Genomic DNA, 22,758 nt, shown 5'->3' on the forward strand with positions numbered 1-22,758 from the left:
GGGCGCGACTCGCTGAACAAATGCCTTGCTTAGCAGCAGAAATTCAACCATGGCAAATAAAAGTTATAAAATAGACCAGGATTCACTTGGATGCCTGTGGGGGCGGGGGGGGGGAGGGCAGGAGTCACCCGTTTGAGACCGGTTCAGGTGAACTGGATGTTAATTTTAAACCGGTTCGCCAAACCGGTAGTGGCCTCCGATGACTTCACCAATGTGGACAAAGTCACCTGTCATTTGCCTTCTTTTTTCCCCCCAAGGTTGAGAACCTGCCCGCTTTAAAGGGGTGAATAAACAGACATAAGTACATGCCAGTTGCCAAAGGTCTGGATTTTGACCACGAGACCACGAGGATACTGCAAATGCCCCAAGTATGGAAAACCATCTTAAGTCCCTTTTCTCCGTGAGGTTGTAACTGTGAACATTAAATGAACTGTTGTCTGTCGGTAATCCATCTACCGCTTGTTAGGGGAAGACAGCGGAAAGGAGTAACAGTAAGTACACAAAGGCTCACACACACACTGTTTTTCCTGGAAGGGCCCTGCGGCCACCACTTTGCATCACCCTGATTTGCTAACCAAAGCAGGCCATCCAAAGATCGCTGTCAGAGGAGGTGTTGGGCAAGAGAAGTAGAGTTCGGAGAACTGGTTTCCCCGGCGGCTCCCGCTTAGACGAGATTTTTGGCATCAGCTTCGGGTCTTGGTTAACTGTCAAGTCAAATGTTGTGCGGGGGGGGGGGGGAGGCGAATGACAAAGAAGGGTTGTTGGGGGTGGGATTCGAATTTGCATGCTTCCTCCTGAGAAAGGGAAAGTGCGTGGATTCCCACCTATGAACGTTCAGTTCGATGGAAGATTTCGAGGGTGGGGAAGCACAGGGGGTCACAAAATACTGGGGGGCTCGGTCTCTCTTTCTCTCTCCCCCCTCCTTTCTCCCTCTCACATTGTCTGTCTCTCTTTCTCTCTCTCTCCACTCTCACTCTCTTCCCCTCCTTTCTCCCTTTTTCTCCCATTCTGTCCATCTCTCGCTCTCTCCACTCTCCCTCTTCCCTTCCTTTCTCCCTTTCTCTCACAATGTCTGTCCATCTCTCCCTCACTCTCACTCTCTTCCCCTCCTTTCTCCCTTTCTCTCCCATTCTGTCCATCTCTCTCTCTCTCCACTCTCCCTTCCCTTCCTTTCTCCCTTTCTCTCACAATGTCTGTCCGTCTCTCCCTCACTCTCACTCTCTTCCCCTCCTTTCTCCCTTTCTCTCCCATTCTGTCCATCTCTCTCTCTCTCCACTCTCCCTTCCCTTCCTTTCTCCCTTTCTCTCACAATGTCTGTCCGTCTCTCCCTCACTCTCACTCTCTTCCCCTCCTTTCTCCCTTTCTCTCCCATTCTGTCCATCTCTCTCTCTCTCCACTCTCCCTTCCCTTCCTTTCTCCCTTTCTCTCACAATGTCTGTCCGTCTCTCCCTCACTCTCACTCTCTTCCCCTCCTTTCTCCCTTTCTCTCCCATTCTGTCCATCTCTCTCTCTCTCCACTCTCCCTTCCCTTCCTTTCTCCCTGACATTGTCTGTCTGTCTCTCTCTCAAAACTTGAGCTGTATTTCCATCCCAAAGACCCCTACTGCCACCCAGTGTGTGCCAATCACTTCCCTACCTCTTCAATGCTGCTCAGTGAAAGAGGGAAAGAAAGAAAAAGAAAGAAAGAAAAAGAAAGAAAGAAAGAGAAAGAAAGAAAGAGAAAGAAAGAAAAAGAAAGGAAAGGAAAGAAGGAAGGAAGGAAGAAGAGAAAAGGAAGAGGAAGAAGAGGGAAAGAAGAGAGAGAGAAAAAAAGGAAACAAAGAAAGAAAAGAGGGAGGGAGGAAAGAGGAAAGAAGAAGAGGAAAAAGGAAGGAAAGAAGGAAGGAAGGAACAAAGAGAAAGAAAGGGAAGGAAGGAAGGAAGAAGAAAAAGGGAGAGGGAGAAGAAGGAAAGAAGAGGGAGAAAGAAAAAGAAATAAAGAAAAGAGTAAGGAAGGAAGGAAAGAGAAGGAAAGGAGAAAAGGGAAGGAAAGAAGGGAAAAAAGGAAAGGAAAAGGAAAGAAAGGAAAGAAAGAAGAAAAAGAAAGAAAAGCCAAATGACTTCTAACTTTCTTTTACCATGGATATTAGTATATATTTACATTAAACGCTCATTCTAAGTTTACAATATAACATTCATTCTTGTCTTTTTTAAAATACCTATATATATATCCCTGTTGAAAAGCTTGCAAAGCAAAGAGGATTGATGTGGGAAAGTGCAGCTTGGAAATCTGAAGCGATAGAGCCAGCGGTTGGGTTTCATGACCTGTGCTTGGCGTGATAAGTTTATCGGGCCTCGACAGCTGCCAACGGTCATAAGGCCTGTTTGGGAGGAGAAGGACCGGCTCCCAGGGCAAGATAGGTCAGCCTCGGTCTTATCAACCCCGGTCTGAATGAGAGAAGGCTCCAAACATCCACGCAGGCAGATTGACAGCAGTGGAGAGCATGAAAGACAAATGCCAAATCTCTCCACCAAAACTCTTTCCTTCTTCCCCAACCTCCCCTTCTCATTTTAATTAAGAATGTTGCTCATAATAGAAAAATCTAATACAAGTGAAGGGGAGGGAAGAGGAGAGGAGAAGAGAAGAGGGGAAAGAGGAGGAGGAGAAGAGAGGGAGAAAAGAGGAGAGGGGAAGGGAAGAGGAGAAGAGAAGAAGGAGGAGGAAAGAGGAGAGGGGAAGAGAAAGGAAAAGAGGGGAGGGGAGAGGAGAAGAAAGCAGAAAGATGAGAGGGGAAGGGAAGGGGAGAAAAGGAAAGCTAGAGAAGGAAAGAAAGGAAAGAGGAAAGAGGAGAGGGGAAAGGAAGAGAAGGAGGAGGAAAGAGGACAGGGGAAGAGAAAGGAAAAGAGGGGATGGGAGAGGAGAGGAGCAGAGAAGAAAGCGGAAAGATGAGAGGGGAAGGGAAGGGGAGAAAAGGAAAGCTAGAGAAGGAAAGAAAGGAAAGAGGAAAGAGGAGAGGGGAAAGGAAGAGAAGAGGAGGAAAGATGAGAGGGGAAGAGAAAGAAAAAGAGGGGAGAGGAGAAGAGAAGAAGGGAAAGAGGAGAAGAGAAGAAGGGAAAGGAGAAGGGAAGGGAAGCTAGGGAGGGAAGGGAAAGAAGAAGGGAATGAAAGAAGGAAGGGAAAGGGAAAGGAAAGGGAAAAAAAGATTCTTATTTTTTTTATTTACACTATATCTTTTTCCCCTCTGGAATACCCCAAGAGGCTAACAATCTAATATAAGATACCGCAATTAAACAAGATAACTTATGTAATGACAACTGCCTTGCTGGCTGTATTCCAGTGATTGAATGATTCTTTGCTGCTTGCGGGATTGAAATGGGGAGGAGGGAGGGCTTCGGTGAAAGAGCAGTGGATGATGGGTTTAGCCAAGCAAGCACACTGAATGTGCTTCAATGATACCGGTGTGTGTGTCATATGTGAAGCCCCAAGACATAATGTACAAACAGCTTTTGTTTTTTCCACATCATTTCCAAGCGAGTTCGCTTATCTACTGTCCCAAATTTGTGGCTTTCATTTCATTTTTGGCTACGGCTTAAAAAAAAAAAACCAGCATGTTTCCTTCCTTTCTGCCCAAAAAAAACTATCTTCCAGGAGCAGGAAGTTTTAAAAAATAGCAAGAAAACCACCGGGAGCCCACCGCTGAATAAAGCTGTCCCTCAGATAATTGTAGCCCCAAACATCCTGTGGGTTCAACCTGTCAATCACCCACTGCCAAGGCCACTGAAAAATCCTTTGTGTTCAAGAAATGGAAGTGTGCTATATAACACATCATAGTATTCAAGGTGTTATTGAATTTTACTCCAAATAGTTGGATTAGAAGAACCTCTAAGGCAGAGGTTCTCAACCTGTGGGTCGGGATTCCTTTGGGGATCGAACGACGGGGGTCACCTAAGACCATCGGAAAACATATTTCTGCAAAAATACAGAAAACATAAAATAGTGTTATGGTTGGGGGTCACCACAACATGAGGAACTGTATTAAAGGGTCACGGCATTAAGAAGGTGGAGACCCCCTGCTCTAAGGGGTCTGGAAGACCTCCAAGGAACTAGAAGATGCCCAAGGGGTCTTTTTTTATTATTATTAATTTTTTTTATTTTTGTTACATAAATAACACATGCCCACACCAGTGGGAAAAAAAAATCAAAACACAAAAAAGACAAAAAACAGAAAACAAGGCAGGGGGAAAAAAGAAAAAACAAAAGGAAAAAAAAACACAAGTATATATTATAAAAAAAGTACATCAGCTGGTTACAACATGTTTTGGTGCATCTCTTCCATTAATTCATATTAATTCAAATATCTTAACTCAAATGTTTACCATATTGACATCATTATACCTCCACTTTTAGTTAACTACAGTTATTTAAACATCTTTCATCCTTAACTATGCCAAAGATTTAATCCATAACCACATGCTAGCATTTTATTTACTTGTTTATAAAATTCTCCATTAACATCAAATCCTCATATCCTGTTTTAGCTAAACATCCATAATATTTAATACCAAAAATTCCATCCTCCATGTATATAGTTTATTATCATTCTCCTTTCTTTATGTAATTATATCGTATATCATAACATTTTCCCCATTAGTTAACATTTAACTGTATATAGTTTTATTTTATTTTTTAATAGTGATAATTATTGAGGGGCTGCACACAGGAGAGAGGGGGGTCAACCTGTTCTTCAAAGCACCAGAAGGCAGAAGAAGAAGCAACGGGTGGAAACTAATCAAGGAGAGAAGCAAGGAGGAATTTCCTGACAGTGAGAACAATTAACCAGTGGAACAACTTGCCTCCAGAAGTTGTGGCTGCTCCAACATTGGAGATTTTAAGAAGAGACAGGACAGTCGTTTGTCTAAAATTGTACAGGGTCTCCTATTTAAGCAGGGGGTTGGACTAGAGGACCTCTAAGGTCCCTAGCAACAGATATGTTGGCCTCAGTTGTGGTCATATGTCTTGTAGAGAGGCTTGTAGCAACAATACAGCCACAAACAGAGAGCAACCCAAAAACCAGACTAAAACCAGTCAATACAGTCGTCTAAATTGCATTTTTTTTTTGTAGAGAATCGGGGAAGGGAAAAAAACCAATGCCATTTTCTTTCCTTTGAGGGCGTCTAAAAAGTTTGGTCTGAAATCCTCTCCCATCTCACCGCCTCTTTTCTCCTCCTCAGCCTGCACAAAATGAAATCCCTCGGAAAGGCCCTCAAGTCACAACCACTGTTTTTATCACTTCTCACCACCCGCTGCCATTGTCCTTTGCTTCCTCCGCCTGTGGGGTGATTCAGCAAAATCTTCCCGGGGCAGAAAAACAGGCTTGCAAAAAAGCGAATCACAATGGCAGATGACCAAGAGGCAGCGAAAGAATATATTGAATTGAATTGAATTTATTGCATTTATATACCGCCCTTTTCCCCAAAGGGGTCTCAGGGCGGCTCACAATCCAAGTCAGGGAAGGGGATACAGATAAGGGATAAAAAAGACGAACAAAACAATACACAATTTAAAAGCACACAACAACCATACCATTCGAGAGGGGGGGCAAAAGCTCTTTAGCCCCAGGCCTGTCGGAACAGCCAGGTTTTAAGGGCTTTGCGGAAGGCCTGGAGGGTGGTGAGGGTTCGAATCTCCACAGGGAGCTCGTTCCAGAGGGTCGGAGCAGTCACAGAGAAGGCTCTCCTCCGGGTAGTCGCCAGCCGGCATTGGCCGGCGGATGGAATTCGGAGGAGGCCTAATCTGTGGGATCTAATCGGTCTATTGGAGGTAATTGGCAGCAGGCGGTCTCTCAAGTACCCAGGTCCAATACCATGAAGGGCTTTATAAGTGACGACTAGCGCCTTGAAGCGTATCCGAAGACCAATAGGCAGCCAGTGCAGCTCGCGGAGGATAGGTGTTACGTGGGTGAACCGAGGTACACCCACGATCGCTCGCGCAGCTGCATTCTGGACAAGCTGAAGTCTCCGAATGCTCTTCAAGGGCTGCCCCATGTAGAGCACGTTGCAGTAGTCCAGTCTAGAGGTCACAAGGGCACGAGTGACTGTTGTGAGGGCCTCCCGGTTCAGGTAGGGACGCAACTGGTGCACCAGGCGAACCTGGGCAAATGCCCCCCTGGTCACAGCCGACAAGTGGTGTTCGAAAGTCAGCTGTGGGTCCAGGAGGACTCCCAAATTGCGGACCCTGTCTGAGGGACGTACTGTTTGACCCCCCAGCCTGAGAGATGGAAAACTTGGCCAATTAGTAGGAGGGAAACACACCAGCCACTCGGTCTTATCCGGGTTGAGTACAAGCTTGTTAACCCCCATCCAGACCCTAACAGCCTCGAGGCACTGGCACATCACGTCAACCGCTTCACTGAGTTGGCACGGGGCGGACAGATACAACTGTGTATCGTCCGTATACTGATGGTATTTTATCCCGTGCCGTCGAATGATCTCACCCAGCGGCTTCATGTAGATATTAAACAGGAGGGGGGACAGGACCGAACCCTGCGGCACTCCATAATTCAGGGGCCTAGGGGTCGATCTCTGCCCTCCGACCAACACCTGGCAACAGGGAGACTGGGTCACTGAATAGGAATGGGATGGGATGGAATAGAATGGAATGGAAGGATGGGGGATGGGATGGGATAGGATGGGATAGAAGGGAAGAGAATTTAGGAATAGAATACTAATATAGAATAGGATAAGATAGGATAGGATAGGGAAGGGTAGGATAGGATAGAAATTAGGAATAGAATAGAACTGAACAGAAATTAGAAATGGAGTGGAATGAAATCAGAATAGAATAGAATAGAATAGAATAGAATAGAAGGATGGGGGATAGGATGGGATGGGATAGAAGAGTAGAGGATTTAGGAATAGAATAGGAATATAGAATAGGACAAGATAGGATAGGATAGAAATTAGGAATAGAATAGGACAGAAATTAGGAATGGAATGGAATCAGAATAGAAAAGAAAAGAAAAAAGAAAAGAAATTAGGAATGGAATGGAATCAGAATAGAATAGAAAAGAAAAAAGAAAAGAAATTAGGAATGGAATGGAATGGAATCAGAATAGAATAAAATAGAATAGGACCTTTATTGTCACTTTAAATGTACACTAATCAGCATATGTTAAAATGAAATTTTGTTGCATTCTGCTCTCAAAAGATAACCATTATGCATATCCCCCTCACACATATACATACATATATGACAGACAAACATCTAGTTTGAATGTATAGGAAGGGAGGGGGGAGGAAGGAAGGAATAAAAGGGAAGGAATGGAGGGAGAGAGAGAGAGAAAGAAGGGAGGGAGGAAAGAAAGAAAGAAAGAAAAGAAAAGAAAGAGCGACAGCCATGAAAGACAGTAACCAATACGGGATTACGACAGTCGGAGAAGGAAGAAAGAGAGAAGAAACCGCCTCCTGCTTCGAGCAAGGTAGGAACTCTCCTCCTCCGGAACCTTATTTGCTTCAGCCGCGTGGCTACGGGACCCGGGGGGGACGCTTTAAAAGAACGGACCGAGCTGTTCTCCTTTGCGTCGGAACCGTACCAGCCATGGCAGCCTCCTCAATCGAGGGAGGCGAGCAGGAGCAGAGCCAGGGGGCGGCGGGCGGCGGCGACCCCGTGCTTTCGGAGCTGCAGCGAGAGAAGCGGCTGGTGTGCGTAGAGTTCCCCGGCGTGGTGCAGGACGTGGCCAAGACCCTGATGACTCTGGGGGGAGAAGAGGGGGTCTCCCGGGTAAGGATCCCCCCCCAGCCTCGCCTGTTCCTTCTATCATAAGTCTCTCTACCCGCAGGAGCAAGGGGAGAGGGGGGGGGGGGAAGAACGAGACACTTTGTACATGCTCAGAGAAATTACAATTATACCAATCTTTTCTTTAAAAAATTCAGCTGTGACACACACGCACACACACACACACACACACACACAAATTGCCTATGTTTACATATTTTATGCATTACATATTATACAATAGTTATGTATTGTATGTATATATGTGTAGGACGCGGCAGCTCAGTGGCTAAGACGCTGAGCTTGTTGATCAGAAGCTTCGGCGTTCGAATCCCTAGCGCCGCTTAACGGAGTGAGCTCCCGTGACTTGTCCCAGCTTCTGCCAACCTAACAGTTTGAAAACATGTAAAAAATGCAAGTAGAAAAATAGGAACAACCTTTGGTGGGAAGGAAACAGCGTTCCGTGCGCCTTTGGCATTGAGTCATGCCGGCCACATGACCACAGAGACGTCATTGGACAGCACTGGCTCCTCAGCTTTGAAATGGAGATGAGCACCACCCCCTAGAGTCGGGAACGACTAGCACTTATGTGCAAGGGGAACCTTTACCTTTATGTACACATACATACACACAAGAAATAATAAATGAAAAAAGTAAACAGGCCTTCCACCTTTCTTTCTATCAAGTATAGTAATTATACCACCATATTTTTCCCCATCTCCTTTGGCTGTCTTATTCATCAATCCTTTTTTAAAAAAAAATTAGCAGCAAAAAGCTCATTTAAGGTTTCTAAAATGTCCTTCTTGTTTGGGTGGCATTAGGATTCCAAGGACTAAAATTTGTAATTTGGGAGTAAAGTTCTAATTTCAGATAAAATAATTTGGTCTCCTTTCCTGTAAGTCATTGGGAGTGGCGCTTGACTTATTGGCTGTTGCATCCTTCTTAGATTTATGCCGATCCCAGCAAAAGGCTTGAACTGTATTTCCGTCCCAAAGACCCCTACTGCCACCCAGTGTGTGCCAATCGCTTCCCTACCTCTTCAATGCTGCTCAAAGTGAAAAAGAAGACAAGGAGGAAACGGACAGAGGAAGGAAGTCTGGAAGAAGAAATAAAGTTTGAAGTGGAGATATTTGGCGTAATTTCCACCGTTTACAAATTTCAAGGTAATTTATTCTGAAACAGTTGGTGTTATAAACAAACACCACTTATACCTGTATATAAGTAAGCCCTTACATTTGCCTGTTGCACAGTGTATATTTTTATGTATTTTCTTTCTTTACTTTGCTTGATCTCTCTTGTAACCCGTAGCCATGACAGTTTACGAATCAAAGAATAGTATCACACAGCAGTGCAGATTCAAAGAGGAAAATTACACAGTTGTGTCCAGATGAATAATTTTGTTCCTTCACACATTTTTAGTGTTATTCTTTTCAGTTTATTCTAGCTTACTCCACCCTTAAACTAAGGCAGTGGGAAAAAATAATGCATCATGAGTGACTTACTTATGTACAAAATCTCTTATTTTTGTTCTTGTCCACTCTGGCTAGCTAATTTGATAACTTTCCAAGTTACCTATTTCCTTAGCATGTTTCTATGCAGTCCTAATATGTGATGGGCAATTTATTCGTAGGTAGCATATGTTTCGAAATATAAGATGCACTTTTTTCCCCTCTTAAAGAGGCTGAAAATGTAGGTACCTCTTATACTCTGGATGTAGCTTTTTCAAAGCTGTTTTTCATCCCTAATGAGGTGCTAGTGAGTGAAGCGATCTTCCGTGCTTTGCCTGCTTTTCTCATTGCTTCTCTCTCTGACGATCAGCTGTGCTTTAGAAGCTGTTTTATATCCCCAACTAGGGGTTAAAAAGTATGTGCGCATACTCAAAGCCAGCAAATTTATGTGCTGAAGCTGACCAAACCAAGGATGCTAGTCAGATAAATACCTGGTAGGCAGAATTTTTTTTTCCTATTTTCCTCCCTAAAAACTAAGGTGCGTCTTATATTTCGGTGTGTCTTATACTCTGAAAAATATGGTAATTATTAGTTATATACCTGATTCTAAGGATGTCAAAGTAGGTTACTGTTTATATTTATCTACTTGGTTATCTGTTTTGTACAGTAAGGGGGAAAAGTCAGTTGTGCTGAATGAGCTTACTGTGCGCACTTTAATTTCACTCTAGGTATGTCTGACTTCCAATACTTGGTGATGCATTCAGAGCCAGACGGTAAACAAACATCAATGTATAACAAAGTTATGATGCTCAAGCCAGAAAAAGAGGATTTTTTTATGAATGAGCTGCCACTTTATATTCCTCCCCCCATTTTCTCACGCCTGGACACTCCTATCGATTATTACTATCGGCCAGATATACATCACAGGTGAGTGCCCTTCTTGCGATATAGCGGAGTAGATACTGGAATAGCCTATCTCTGGAGATGTGGGCTGATGTCTCTACTTGTAGTAAAGATCTAACGTTTCGTGAAGTGGATTATAATGGCTGTAAATAAGGAGTTAGTAGAGCGTGTTATCATTCTGGCAAATAATAATAAAAAATTTCAATAGTAGGAATAATCCCCTTTTGTGACCTTCTGACAAGCAAAGTCAATGGGGAAGCCAGATTCAGGTATCAGCTGTCTTACTAACGTAACAACTACAGTGATTCCCTTAATAACTGTGGCAAGAAAGATTGTAAAATGGGGCCAAATTCACACTTAACAGCTGTCTCGCTTAGCAAACAGAAATTTGCAGCTCAATGGTGGTCATAAGTTGGGGACTACTTGTATTAAACAGGTGCTGTCTTCGCTCTCTTTCTCTCACACGTGATATCCAGGCTGATCTGCCTCTTACTCCTCTGGAATGTAATCTCTCCCTCCAGAAAATATACCTCTTTATTGCATTCCACCATACTACGGGTTTTACACGTTCAGTTGATCCAGGGGCTCACTTACTCTTAAGTTGCTTTCACATCTTCAGAAGTCTCTTGGTTCCAGTTAAGTAACAGGTAGTAGTTTTGATAGTTGCAACAGGTAGCTGTACATCTGTTTCTCTGGCTTGCTTTCCTTTGTTGTAATCACACAGCTCTTTCAATCACTTCTGTGCAGCTGCATGAATCCAAACTTGTGCATAATATTTGGAAGAGTTTTGCAATAAATGGCTGTGTATGTGCAGGCGTGCGTGTGTATGCATGTTCCAGTGTAACTTTGGAGCATCGAGAAATTTCAACCAGACTTGGTACACATATGACTTAGTGTCTGGAAACAAATACTGTGGGGGGTAAGACATCCTCGGGGTGTGCGTTCTGTTAAGATACAGCTTGTTGTGCCTTAAAATGGCTTCTACCGTACTGCCGTACAATGGCTTCTGCAGCGCAGTGGAGTTGCCATGGTAATGGCTTCATAGTACTCCACAAGGGGTCACCCTCTGACAAGGAAGGAAAATCCAACATTAGAAATTACGTTTGGTCCGAGATTATTTTTGAGGACAAATGTATGGATTAGGGTAAATAAATACCCAAGCCACGCTGGGTTATGAGATATAATAATGCCGGAGCTGAATTCCATTTGCTGTTGCATATAGAATGGCAGAAGGACATAGTGAGAGAGGCTCAAATGCAACCAATACATATCAGTAACGCCACTTTTATCAATCCAATGCCGTAATGTTGGTATTGAACACCAATGACCCTGTCCTCAGTTCCTTTTCCATTCTTCAGTGCAACATCTGGTTGGTTTCCCATGCTAACATCTGTGGTTTTTCCCACTCCTGCAAAGGCTTATACGATCATGTCGATGTAGTTTTCCCATACAAAACAGTTTGGCTTCATCTTCGAGGCTGAAGTAGGTGATTGAATTCTTCACCTCTTGAAGTGAGGGTTGCAGTTTCTTCCTTTTAAAAACGAATTTATAATTGAAGTATGAAAAGAAACAAAAGTTAGCAAGGTCAAAGAAGGAAGAAAGAAGAAAAACGGCCCAAAATGGTGACCTCTGACTTTTTTCAAGCAGTAGAATAAAAAAAACTTTATTTTAAAAAAAATTCATGCCTTCAGTTCTTTGAATCAACTGTAGAGAAACTTAAATGTGATGGAAAAGAACCAGCAGATACTGTGCAATCTTTAGGAAAATCATTCTGTGGTGTCTTTTTTTTTTTAAACAAAAGGATTGAAATTAAAAACTTATGGCAAAAGAGGGTCGGGCTCGAAATGCAGGTAGTCCACAATTTGCCAACATTTCTGCTGCTAAGTGAAATATTGGTTGAGTGAGTTTTGCCCCGTCTTACGACATTTCTTGTCGCAGCTGTTCAAGTGAATTGCTGCATTTGTTAAGTTAGCAACAAGTTTTGTTAAGTGAATCTGGCTTCCCATTGATTTTGCGTGCTAGAAGATAATCACGGGACACTGCCACTGTCGTAAATATGAATCGGTTGCCAAGCATCCAAAATTTGATCACATAACCCAAGGGGATTCTGCAAAGGTCATCAGTGTGACATTGTCATCACCTTTTAAAGACCCTGTAATCTCTTGCGGGGGTGGAATCTTGGGCAACTGAATGGAGCTAAGTGTTTACTGGCCCGATGCCCTTCCCTGTCTCCAGTGCGGAGTTTTGTTCAGCAGATTTATTCTCACCGTGCCCAGAGAGAGAAATATCTGCCTCTTGCTAGGATTGAACTCACATCCTCCTGATTGCGAGGCGAGAGCACCGCCTCTAGGTCACCGCAGCACTCTTTGTGACAAACGTTCGCAGGTTCCTTTTTTCAGTGGCACTGTAACTTAGAACGGTCACTAAACAGACTGCTGCAAGTCGAGGACTGCCTGTACATGACAAGTCAAAGGTTTAAGTTTAGCTGGAGTTGAGTTTCCTTGGCTGGTGTCGTTTTGTTCTCCAGGGAAGGCTACCGCAACCCTCCCCTGTCTAGCGAGAATCTGATCGGCCTCAGCAGGGCACGGCGCCCTCACAACGCTATCTTTGTCAACTTTGAGGATGAAGATGTCCCCGCGAAGCCGTTGGAGGCGGCCGTGCAGACATGGAAAAAAGTCTGTAGCAATTTTGTGGATCACCAAGCAGAAGCAGAGCTGAGTAAAGTAGGTTTGCCTAAGCTTGAAATCTCCCTTAAATATAGATAGATGATAGATAGATAGATAGATAGATAGATAGATAGATAGATAGATAGATAGATAGATAGATAGATAGATAGATAGATGATTCCATAGGTAGGTAGGTAGGTGGGTGGGTGGGTGGATGGATGGATGGATGGATGGATGGATGGATGGATGGATGGATGGATGGATGGATAGATAGATAGATAGATAGATAGATAGATAGATAGATAGATAAGATTAGAGGAGATTAGAGGAGATTGGAGATGATAGATAGATAGATAGATAGATAGATAGATAGATAGATAGATAGATAGATAGATGATAGATAGATGGATGAGATTGGAGATAGATGGATGGATGGATGAGATTGGAGATAGAGATTGGAGATGATAGATAGATAGATAGATAGATAGATAGATAGATAGATAGATAGATAGATAGATAGATAGATAAGGTAAAAGATTCCCCTCGCACATATATGCTAGTATTTCCCGACTCTAGGAGGCAGTGCTCATCTTTGTTTCAAAGCCGAAGGCCATCCACATGACCACGGAGACATCTTCGGATAGCGCTGGCTCTTTGGCTTTGAAACAGAGATAAGCACCGCCCCCTAGAGTCAGGAACGACTAGCACCTATGTGCAAGGGGGAACCTTATATCCACGATTACATTCCTTCCTTCCTTCATTCATTCTGCAGTGTTAGCATCCAATTTTAAAAACTCTAGGTAGCTTCCGGAGACCCTAATAAAAGCATAATAAAAAAAATAAGTCCACCCACAGTGATAATCCATAAATCAATCTTCATTGCTTCATAAGCCGGCAGAGCAATTGGATAAGCGTATTTTAAAGGATAATTAAAGCACCAAACATTCTCTATTCTGCTGGCGATTCATAAAATTAGAGCTAAGTTGGCGATTTAAATCAAAGGAGCGAGACAGTCGGCAAGCAGATTTAATAATAAATAATGATTAATGGAATGGAATGGATTTATTTTTTAAATCAACCCAATGCTAACAGAGCTTCTTTTGGTGATATTAGAATGGCTGAAGCTGTTTCTTTGAAATTGATTGCGCACAGTGTATGTATGTATATATGTATGTATGTTTGTTTTATGTCTGCATGAATTCTTTTCAGCTTTTTCAGCTGCGTCCTGTGTGGTCCCGCAATGCAGTGAAAGCCAACATCAGCGTTCACCCTGACAAACTGAAACTGTTACTACCTTATTTGGCTTATTACATGGTGAGTCCCTGTTTTATTGACATTATGATAGCTTCTTAACAATAAAAACCGCAAAGAATATAATGTAAATAAACATGCATTGGGTTTTTAGGGTCCCTATTTGAGAGCCAGTTTGATTTAGCAGTTAAAATGCTGGATTTTATGACCGAGGCTTCCCGAGAGCATGAAGCAACTCCTTGTCCTGACAAAAAAAACCCCACCCTTTTATTAATTTGCTATGAATTCTGCTCCTTCACATCCAGCCAAGTCTTTCAAGGGAGGATTTACAGCCACAGACCTTATCTGGCTTGGAGAGTGGCCAAGTTGATATCTGCAAAACTTGGCAAGGAGTCTCGGAGAGTCACGAACCAATTAAGTGAACTAATGGTCTCCTGCAAACTCCACTCCCCTTTTGCTCCTCTTTGATTTCCTCTGGGAGGGGCCATTCATCGCCCACCTGTGGCCTTACTCCCAAGTCAACCCCTGTTCTGTAGCTGTTCCCTTCACCTGGCAACTCTGCGCATGCGCACACTGGGAACAGGCTCCAGCTGTTCTTCGGCTTCACTGATGTCTGACTCCGAAGGCAGCTGATAACTGGCATATGGCCCTGGCCCCCTTTCTGCCTCCAACACAGAGCCCTCCTCAGAGCCTTCCCCAGACTCCAGCACTGGCCCATCTTCCTCCCCAACCTCCTCACTGTCCGAATCTGCTGCCAGCTCCGCTGGTCACTGGCAAGCCACAACCCTGGCCTTTTAGTCTCGCCTTGTAACGAAACAGCCCCCCCCCCCCCAAATAAAAAATCCCATACAGTTGACTGAAAAATAGAAGGCCTGTACTAAAATCTCAGCCATTCCCCCCTCCCCACCCTGCGAGATGCTAACTTTTTAGCAGTCCGTTAGTTATCCTTTTGGTTTTTTTTCTCACGATCCTTTTAGCTCACAGGACCCTGGAGAAGCCTGTGGGTTCGTTTTGGTTACGATCCTAGGAAGAACCCCGAAGCAAAGATCTACCAGGTTCTGGATTTTAGGATTCGCTGCGGCATGAAATACGGTAAAAAATTTAAAGGCAGCCAGGACGTTGTTCCAGGTTTCAGTCTTATTGTCGGCCTCTCTTGTTTCTGGGGTGGCTTTTTTTGTGGCACACCAACTCATTCCGGGCTCTCCCGAGAACTGTTCTACACTTGTTGTTCTCCTCCCCACGACTTGTATACAGTTCATTGTTTCTTCATGGAATCGTCTTTCTATCTCTTTAGGGTACACCCCCAATGACATGCCGGTGAAGGCCAAGCGCAGCACTTACAACTACAGCCTGCCTATTACGTTAAAGAAACCAGGTACGTGGTACGATATGGGAGACTCTGGCTGCCTTGAAGAAACAGGAATGAAATTGCTTTCGTTTCTGCTGGAAATATTCGAGACAAGTCGCACAAAATCAGTTGCAAAACGTTCTGCTGTCATAAATTAGAATGTCGGGTTTTTCGTCTGTTGGGCACATACTTTGTTTACAGGAGACAGAATAACAAAGAAGGGGCCTTGGAGGTCTTCTAGTCCAACCCCCTGCTCGAGCAGGAGACCCCATACAATTTCAGACCAATGACTCTCCAGTCTCTTCTTAAAAACCTCCGATGTCGGAGCATCCACAACTTCTGGAGGCAATATCCGTTTCACTGGTTTATTGTTCTCACTGTATCAGAAAATGTCTCCTTGTGTCTCATAACATTTCCCTCCTGCCCAAATGTGAGCATTTTACACAGACTATCAGAGGATTTGCACCCCTCTGTCTCACTAGCACTGAGAAAGACTTGCTCGAACCCATACAGAGCTTCTACTGACCCTCATGACAGTTTTTTCTCCGGTTTGAATCCCTTCCAGATGTGTGGACGTCAATTCCCAGAATTCCCTAGTTAAAAGGGTTGCTGGGAATTGTGGGAGATTGACCTCTTCTTGTGGCCCGCCAGCAGAGCTGGCAGCAGATTTGGACAATGAGGAGGTTGGGGAGGAACATGGGCCAGTCCTGGAGGCTGGAGAAGGCCCAGATTAATTAGTGATTGAGAAAATTCTAGAGTGCGCAGAAATGGATAAATTAACATTAAGATTAAAGAACAAAGAGGAGTTTGAATACCATGAAATTTGGGATAATTGGTATAAATGGTTGCATAACAGAAATAAAGTTAGTTTAACCAAGAAGCAATAGAGAAATGTATAGAACTGTAAATGAATGTGTATAAATATAGAAGCGATTCAAGATCGATATATATAGGTATGATAACACAGCAATGTTAAAGAATGTGATGATTGAAAATTGTTATAGATGGAAAAAAACAATAAAAATCTATTAAAAAAATAAAGAACAGGGGTCGACTTGGGAGGAAGGCCATGAACGGCCCCTCCCAGAGGGAATAAAAGAGGAGCGAAAGGGGAGTGAAGTTTGCAGGAGACCATTAGTTCACTTAATTGGTTCGTGACTCTCTGAGTCTCCTTGCCAAGTTCTGCAGATCTCGGCCTAGCAGCTCTCCAAGCCAGATAAGGTCTGTGACTGTAAATCCTCCCTCGAAAGACTTTGCTGGGTGTGAAGGAACAGAATTCACAGTCAATTAATAAAAGGTTTTTTTGTCAGGACAAGGAGTTTGTTTCAGGTTCTTGAGAAGCCTTGGTCAGAACAGTGTGTTTCCCAATATTTGGGCTCCCCAAATTCCTTAGTCTGCATGCTTTTGATGAAAGTTCTGAGGATTAAGTCTGATTGAATCACTAAATGTCATCATTTGGCAGCCTCTTTTGAAGGGTTTTCCATCCACCTCCCACAATGTTCTTGTTATCCTAAAGAAATTGAGATCACCCCCCCCCCCTATATCCCTTTCAGGAAATCAAGGCCTCGGCCTCCAAGACTTAAAACAGAGGCTCAGCACATCTGGAACATCCCCAGTTATGAGCAAATACAAACTTAAGGTAAGTCCTTCTCCTCCTCCTCCTCCTGGCCATTCCAAGCTTTCAGGCCCCTGGTTTCTCTTTGGGAGATCTAGATTTACCAAAGATTCCAAGGTAAGGTGAAGGGGGAATCTACCGATGGTCCTCGGCTTACGACCGCAATTGTTTTGAAAGTTTTTATTTTATTTCAATATAAACAATCCAAGACGATCCAACCGACTGTCAGTCCTAGAGGAGATCAACCCTGACTACTCTTTAGAGCAGATCCTGAAGAGGAAACTCAAATCCTTTACTTTCTGAAAGCAACATCTCAAGATGTTTCAGGTCCTTCTAAAGAATGTCAGTGGTCCTTGGTCAGAAAAGGGCCGTGGTGGTACAGTGGTTAGAATGCAGTAATGCAGGATAACTCTGCTCACTGCCAGGAGTTTGATTCCAACTGGCTCAAGGTTGACTCCGCCTTCCATCCTTCCGAAGTCAGTAAAGCGAGGAGCCAGATTGTTGGGGGGCAAGAGGCTGACTCTGTAAACCGCTTAGAGAGGGCTGTAAAAGCCCTGTGAAGCGGTGTATAAGACTAAGGGCTACTGCTATTGCTAAGGTGTCCTCCCACTGGTGCTGAGATCTCCCACAGATAGGACTTGGTCCAACCCTGCCTCTGATTCTTTGCCTTCTCCTCCTCCTAGGATTCCATTTATATCTTTGAGGAAGGTTCTCTGCCCCCTTATCGACAGATGTTCTACCAGCTGTGCGATTTGAAAGTGGAAAGGTACAGTATTTACCCTGACCTGTTGTTAATGTTAAGCTGTGGAAATGATCGGGGATTTTAGTCAAAATCTTGTTTCATTTTTGAGGCTCTTCTATGATTGAAACCCAATCTATGTATGAGTTTGGACGTCCTTTGCTTTGCAACTCTAGAAAGTCAACTGATGCTTTGCCCACATGTTTGAAGGCACCCAACCAAGCCTCTCAAGCCACAAGTGTATCTTGACTCTAGAAAGTCAATTCACGCTTTGTCCAGATGTTTGAGGGCACCAAGCATCTCAAACCACTAGTGTATCCTGACTCTAGAAAGTCAATTGATGCTTTTCCCAGATGTTTGAGGACACGCAACCAAGCATCTCAAGGCACAAGTGTACCCTAGCAACAGTTATGTCATCTTTGTTAGTTGCAGCTTTCCAAGAAACGGTGCTAATGACAGCCATGGCTTGGTCCATCCAGGAGGCTAGGTTCTCCTGACCTTGGTTGTCACAACAGGACTATCCCTGGCGTCACAATTTGGTTGTCTGATTCGCTGCGCTGAGAAGAACCTCTCTGAAATTGGCCTCTGTTCAGCTTGCAGAAGATCATCCATCGAAACGACAACGTGGAGGCGGCTTGTACGGAGCGGGATGGCTGGTGTCTTCCGAAGACCAACGATGACTTGAGGGACACCATGTCAGTGATGATAAGGCAGATAATCCGATCCCAAAGACCAGGTGAGTGTTCTGACCTAGGCTTCCTGAGACTGTAAAAAGCACGCGCTTAGCCCTCTTTTTATTTCAACGGCTGTGAATTATGTTCATTCACAGCCTGTAATGAGTCACAAATAGTTTGTAAAGTCTGACAGAAGTCTGCCAAAGTCTTTCGGGATAAGGCTGATAAGCACCCACCTTTATCTCCCTTGAAACGCTGCCAAAGACCTAATTGGCAATTAGCTTTGCAAGGCCACACGGAGCACAGAGTCAAAACGGAGCTTCAGAATTTAAACCGACCAGCATGAACAAAGTTGCTTCCTGCAAAGGCTCACATGCCTTTGCTCCTCCTTCATGGCTTATGGGAAGGGCCAATCGCGTCCAAGCCTTACTCCCGAGTCGCCTCTTTAGTCTTAACTGTTCTCGCCTTCTGGCAGCTCTGCGCATGCGTGCACTGGGAACAGGCTCCCCCTGTTCCTTTGCCTCGTTTATGTCCGACTCTGGAGGCTCCGGAGGCAGCACATAACTCCCAGATGGCCCTGGCCCTCTCTCTGCCTCCAACGCAGAGCCCTCGTCCGAGCCTTCCCCAGACTCCAGGACTGACCCATGTTCCTCCCCACTGTCCGACTCTGCTGCCAGCTCCACGGACCGTCAGCGAACTACAACAATGACGGGGAAATGGGGCTGGCAAGTCCAGGTATGTTGGTCATGTGGGTGACCTGTATTATATCCATCACGAGTTACGATTGTAATGGGCAGGCACCATTATAGTCATAACTCAAGGTCTACCTGTAATAATGGCATCCCTGCAGCTTTTCTCTTCTTTTCATTCTTCTTTTAATAATAACGCTTTTGTGTTTCTTAGCGCTTTTCCCCCATAATTCTGGGATCTTGTCTTTGTTGGTCACGAGATGTTCAAAAGCGCCAGATCCGCTATTAATTCATTCTGAATGATTCCAACCAGAATCATCTGAGCCTTTTGCTTCTCATTTGTAATTCCCTTTTCTCTGCCCTTTCAGCTCTCTTCAGAAACCCTTCCAGCTCCACAGTGGGCAAAGAGCAGCTGACCTTTGAATCCGGAGAAGAGGAGGAGGAGGAGGAGGAAGAGGAGGTTTTCAAGCCTTCAGATGGGAGCGAAAATGAAATGGAGACCGAAATTCTTGACTATGTCTAATGTGATGGGGCTGGTGGGCTGGACTGGTTCTTGGGGTGGGGGGGAGAATTTGTTTTGCTCTTTAGGATAGAAGAAAGGAAGAAACCCCATCAATCCAACCAATGAGTCAATGAATCCATCAACTTAACCAAGTCACCAACCCAACCGATGCGCCAACTCAATCAACTCACCAACCCAAATAATGCGCCAACTCAACCAACCCAACCTATGCACCAACTCACCAACCCAACTGATGCACCAACACACCAACCCAACCTATGCGCCAACTTAACCAATTCACCAACCCAACCGATGCGCCAACTCAACCAACGCAGCAACCCAATGAACCCAACAACCCAATCTACTCCACGAACCCACAACCAAACATACCCATTGGCTGCATCATAACTTTGAGTTGACTGGATTTGTGCAAAAGTGTCATTTGTAAGTTGCATCTTGCTGGTGTTGCATCCCCCCCCCCCCAAAGAGCTCAGTGATAGTTGTTTTTTTGTCGTTTCCTTGATGAAGATTTCCTTCCATTGTTGTATTGAAATGTAGATATGAGACTCTACTTTTGGGGCATTTCTTTGACAGCATTTTTTGAAATTGAGGGCCAAGCCCATCTATGTCCCAACACCTTTGTCTCCTGAAGTCTTCTTCTGGATCGGCCGCTGTTGAACTTATTACGAACTTACAATTATAACGTTGAATTATAATTTCATTCCTTCTAGGACTTAAGTTGTTCCTGTCCTTCTCAAAAAAAGAGACATTTCTTTTGTGACGCCTTGAGAAGAAAAAATCTCTGTGATTCAATTGTTTGGAGGTTTTGTGGGACATTAATTGGACAGTCTTAAGAAATTTCCACTGTTTTGCATAGCGATGAGAGATTTCTTTTTCAGCTTGAGTGCAAATAAAAGAGACTTGTGCCTTCAAAATCGCTTCAAGTGAGATTTATTTATAGGACACTTAAAAGAAACTCAGAAAGACTTTATTTTAAAATCCAAATTGGAACTAGCTTACATTCTCAGGGTGAGAATGTAAGAATTGTACTGGCCTGATGTTTTGATCCCAATTTAATAAGGAGCTTGAAAAAAGTTCCACAATATTTCCATCCTGAATTTTGAATGAATTGCAGAGAAGAGCAACAAAGAGAATTAGGGGACTGGAGGCTAAAACATACCAGGAACAGCTGCAGGAATTGGGTAGGTCTAGTTTAGTGAAGAGAAGGACTAGGGGTGACAAGACAGCAGTGTTCCAATATTTGAGGGGCTGCCACAGAGAGGAAGGGGGGGGGTCAAGGTATTCTCCAAAGCACCTGAAGTCAGAAGCAACGGATGGAAACTAAGCAAGGAGAGAAGCAACTTGGAACGAAGCAGAAATTGACCATTGGAACAGCTCACCTCCAGAAGTTGTGAGTGCTTCCATCACTGGAAGATTTTAAGAAGAGACTGGACATCCATTTGTCCAGAAATGATATAGGATCTCCTGCTCGAACAGGGGTTTGGACTAGAAGACCTCCAAGGTCCCTTTCCAAGTCTGCCATTCCATATATTTGGTATGGCTGAGGTAGATTTATGGAGATTCTCCATCATCCGTAACGGTGGTTGTCTCAAAGGTAGTTTTTAAAGAGGCCTTTCTGGTTTTTCCTTTGAAGACATTTCACCCCTCATCCGAGGAGCTTCCTCAGTTTCCCCGCCATCCAGTCAGAGCTGAAGAAGCTTCTTGGAATGAGAAGCGAAATGTCTTTGAAGAAAAAAAAAACAGCCCAGTCGTCTCTTGAAAAAAGCACCTTTGCGACATGGCCGAGGTGGAGAAATTCAGAATAATTCTATATCCTTATGGAAGGCTGATCATTTTTTTTTAAAGTGGCATTTATTATACTCTGGTTCTTCTGATCTTTTCATCTGTCTCCGGATGAGAGTTTATATATATATATATCGTCCTCGCTTACAATTTATATAAAATCTCATATTGTCAATCTAATATATATGTATACATTGTTAGCATTGTTAATCGTTTATTTGACTATAACTATTATTCCTTTATTTTATATGAGATATTCTAAATTTTGAATTACTTTATATTATAACAATTCATTACATCCTCCTAAATCCATCCAATAATAGTACATCTTTATATTATCTTCTGTGTCATTCCATTGTCCTTGTATTGTAAAGTTCTCAGTCGTATTTCATTTCCATATTTTTTTGGTCCAACCATTGGTAAAATAAATCCCATATCTTGTAATGTTGTTTATCTTCTTGTTCTCTAATTTCAAATGTCAATTTATTCATTTCAGCACATTCCATTATTTTCTGAATGACTTCCTCCTGCGTTGGTATTTTCTCATTCTTCCAGTTTTTAGCAAATGCAATCCTAGCTGCTGTCAACACATTTACAATCAGATATTTCAATTCTCTACTATATGTTTCTGGTAAAATCCCCAATAAAAATGTCTCTGGTTTAAAGTCTGTATGTTTTTGTATCATTTTTTTCCAACCATGTGTGGATTTTAGTCCAGTATTTTTTAGCTTCTGCACACGTCCACATAATAGAAAATAAAATAGAATAGAGAATAGAATAGAATAGGAATAGAATAGAAAATAGAATAGAGAATAGAATAGAGAATAGAGAATAGAGAATAGAGAATAGAGAATAGAGAATAGAATAGAAAATAGAATAGAGAATAGAATAGAATAGAATAGAGAATAGAATACAAAATAGAAAAGAAAATAGAGAATAGAATAGAAAATAGAATATAGAATAGAATAGAAAATAGAATAGAATAGAGAATAGAAAGAATAGAAAATAGAATAGAGAATAGAATAGAATAGAGAATAGAATAGAAAATAGAATAGAATAGAGACTAGAATAGAATAGAGAATAGAATAGAAAATAGAATAGAGAATAGAATAGAAAATAGAATAGAAAGGAGAATAGAATAGAAAATAGAATGGAGAATAGAATAGAGAATAGAATAGAATAGAGAATAGAATAGAAAGAATACAGAATAGAATAGAAAATAGAATAGAATGGAGAATAGAATAGAAAATAGAATAGAATAGAAAATAGAATGGAGAATAGAATAGAAAATAGAATGAAGAATAGAATAGAGAATAGAATAGAAAATAGAGAATAGAATAGAGAATAGAATAGAAAATAGAGAATAG

General features: G+C 43.0%; 1 protein-coding gene across 2 annotated transcripts; it reads left to right on the forward strand.

Annotated features, from left to right (window-relative positions):
* The first annotated feature begins 7,557 nt into the window (after positions 1 to 7,557).
* GTF3C5 (general transcription factor IIIC subunit 5) lies at positions 7,558 to 20,523 on the forward strand. Of its 2 annotated transcripts, XM_087704674.1 has the most exons (11): positions 7,558 to 7,759; positions 8,700 to 8,916; positions 9,930 to 10,128; positions 12,632 to 12,827; positions 13,980 to 14,084; positions 14,999 to 15,113; positions 15,316 to 15,396; positions 16,923 to 17,008; positions 17,668 to 17,750; positions 18,317 to 18,459; positions 19,455 to 20,523. In XM_087704674.1, exons 1-11 carry the CDS (start codon positions 7,577 to 7,579, stop codon positions 19,607 to 19,609), a joined length of 1,563 nt encoding a protein of 520 aa, XP_087560800.1. In that variant the 5' UTR covers positions 7,558 to 7,576; the 3' UTR covers positions 19,610 to 20,523. The 2 variants fall into 2 exon arrangements, with proteins under 2 accessions (XP_087560800.1, XP_087560801.1); XM_087704675.1 differs by lacking the exons at positions 18,317 to 18,459; positions 19,455 to 20,523 and adding an exon at positions 18,150 to 18,310.
* Positions 20,524 to 22,758: the final 2,235 nt, after the last annotated feature.

Source organism: Thamnophis sirtalis, unplaced genomic scaffold (genome assembly GCF_051295495.1).
Source record: "Thamnophis sirtalis isolate CommonGarterSnake01/CBP01778 unplaced genomic scaffold, rThaSir2_p1.2 scaffold_2, whole genome shotgun sequence".
NCBI lineage: Eukaryota > Metazoa > Chordata > Lepidosauria > Squamata > Natricidae > Thamnophis > Thamnophis sirtalis.

Bases quoted from the DNA above. Each gene is read 5' to 3' on its own strand.
- GTF3C5 (XM_087704674.1), top strand. From the start codon at position 7,577: ATGGCAGCCTCCTCAATCGAGGGAGGCGAGCAGGAGCAGAGCCAGGGG. The intron at 8,917-9,929 runs GTAATTTATTCT...ATTTCACTCTAG, and splicing joins CACCGTTTACAAATTTCAAG to GTATGTCTGACTTCCAATAC. The intron at 15,114-15,315 runs GTAAAAAATTTA...CTATCTCTTTAG, and splicing joins TCGCTGCGGCATGAAATACG to GGTACACCCCCAATGACATG.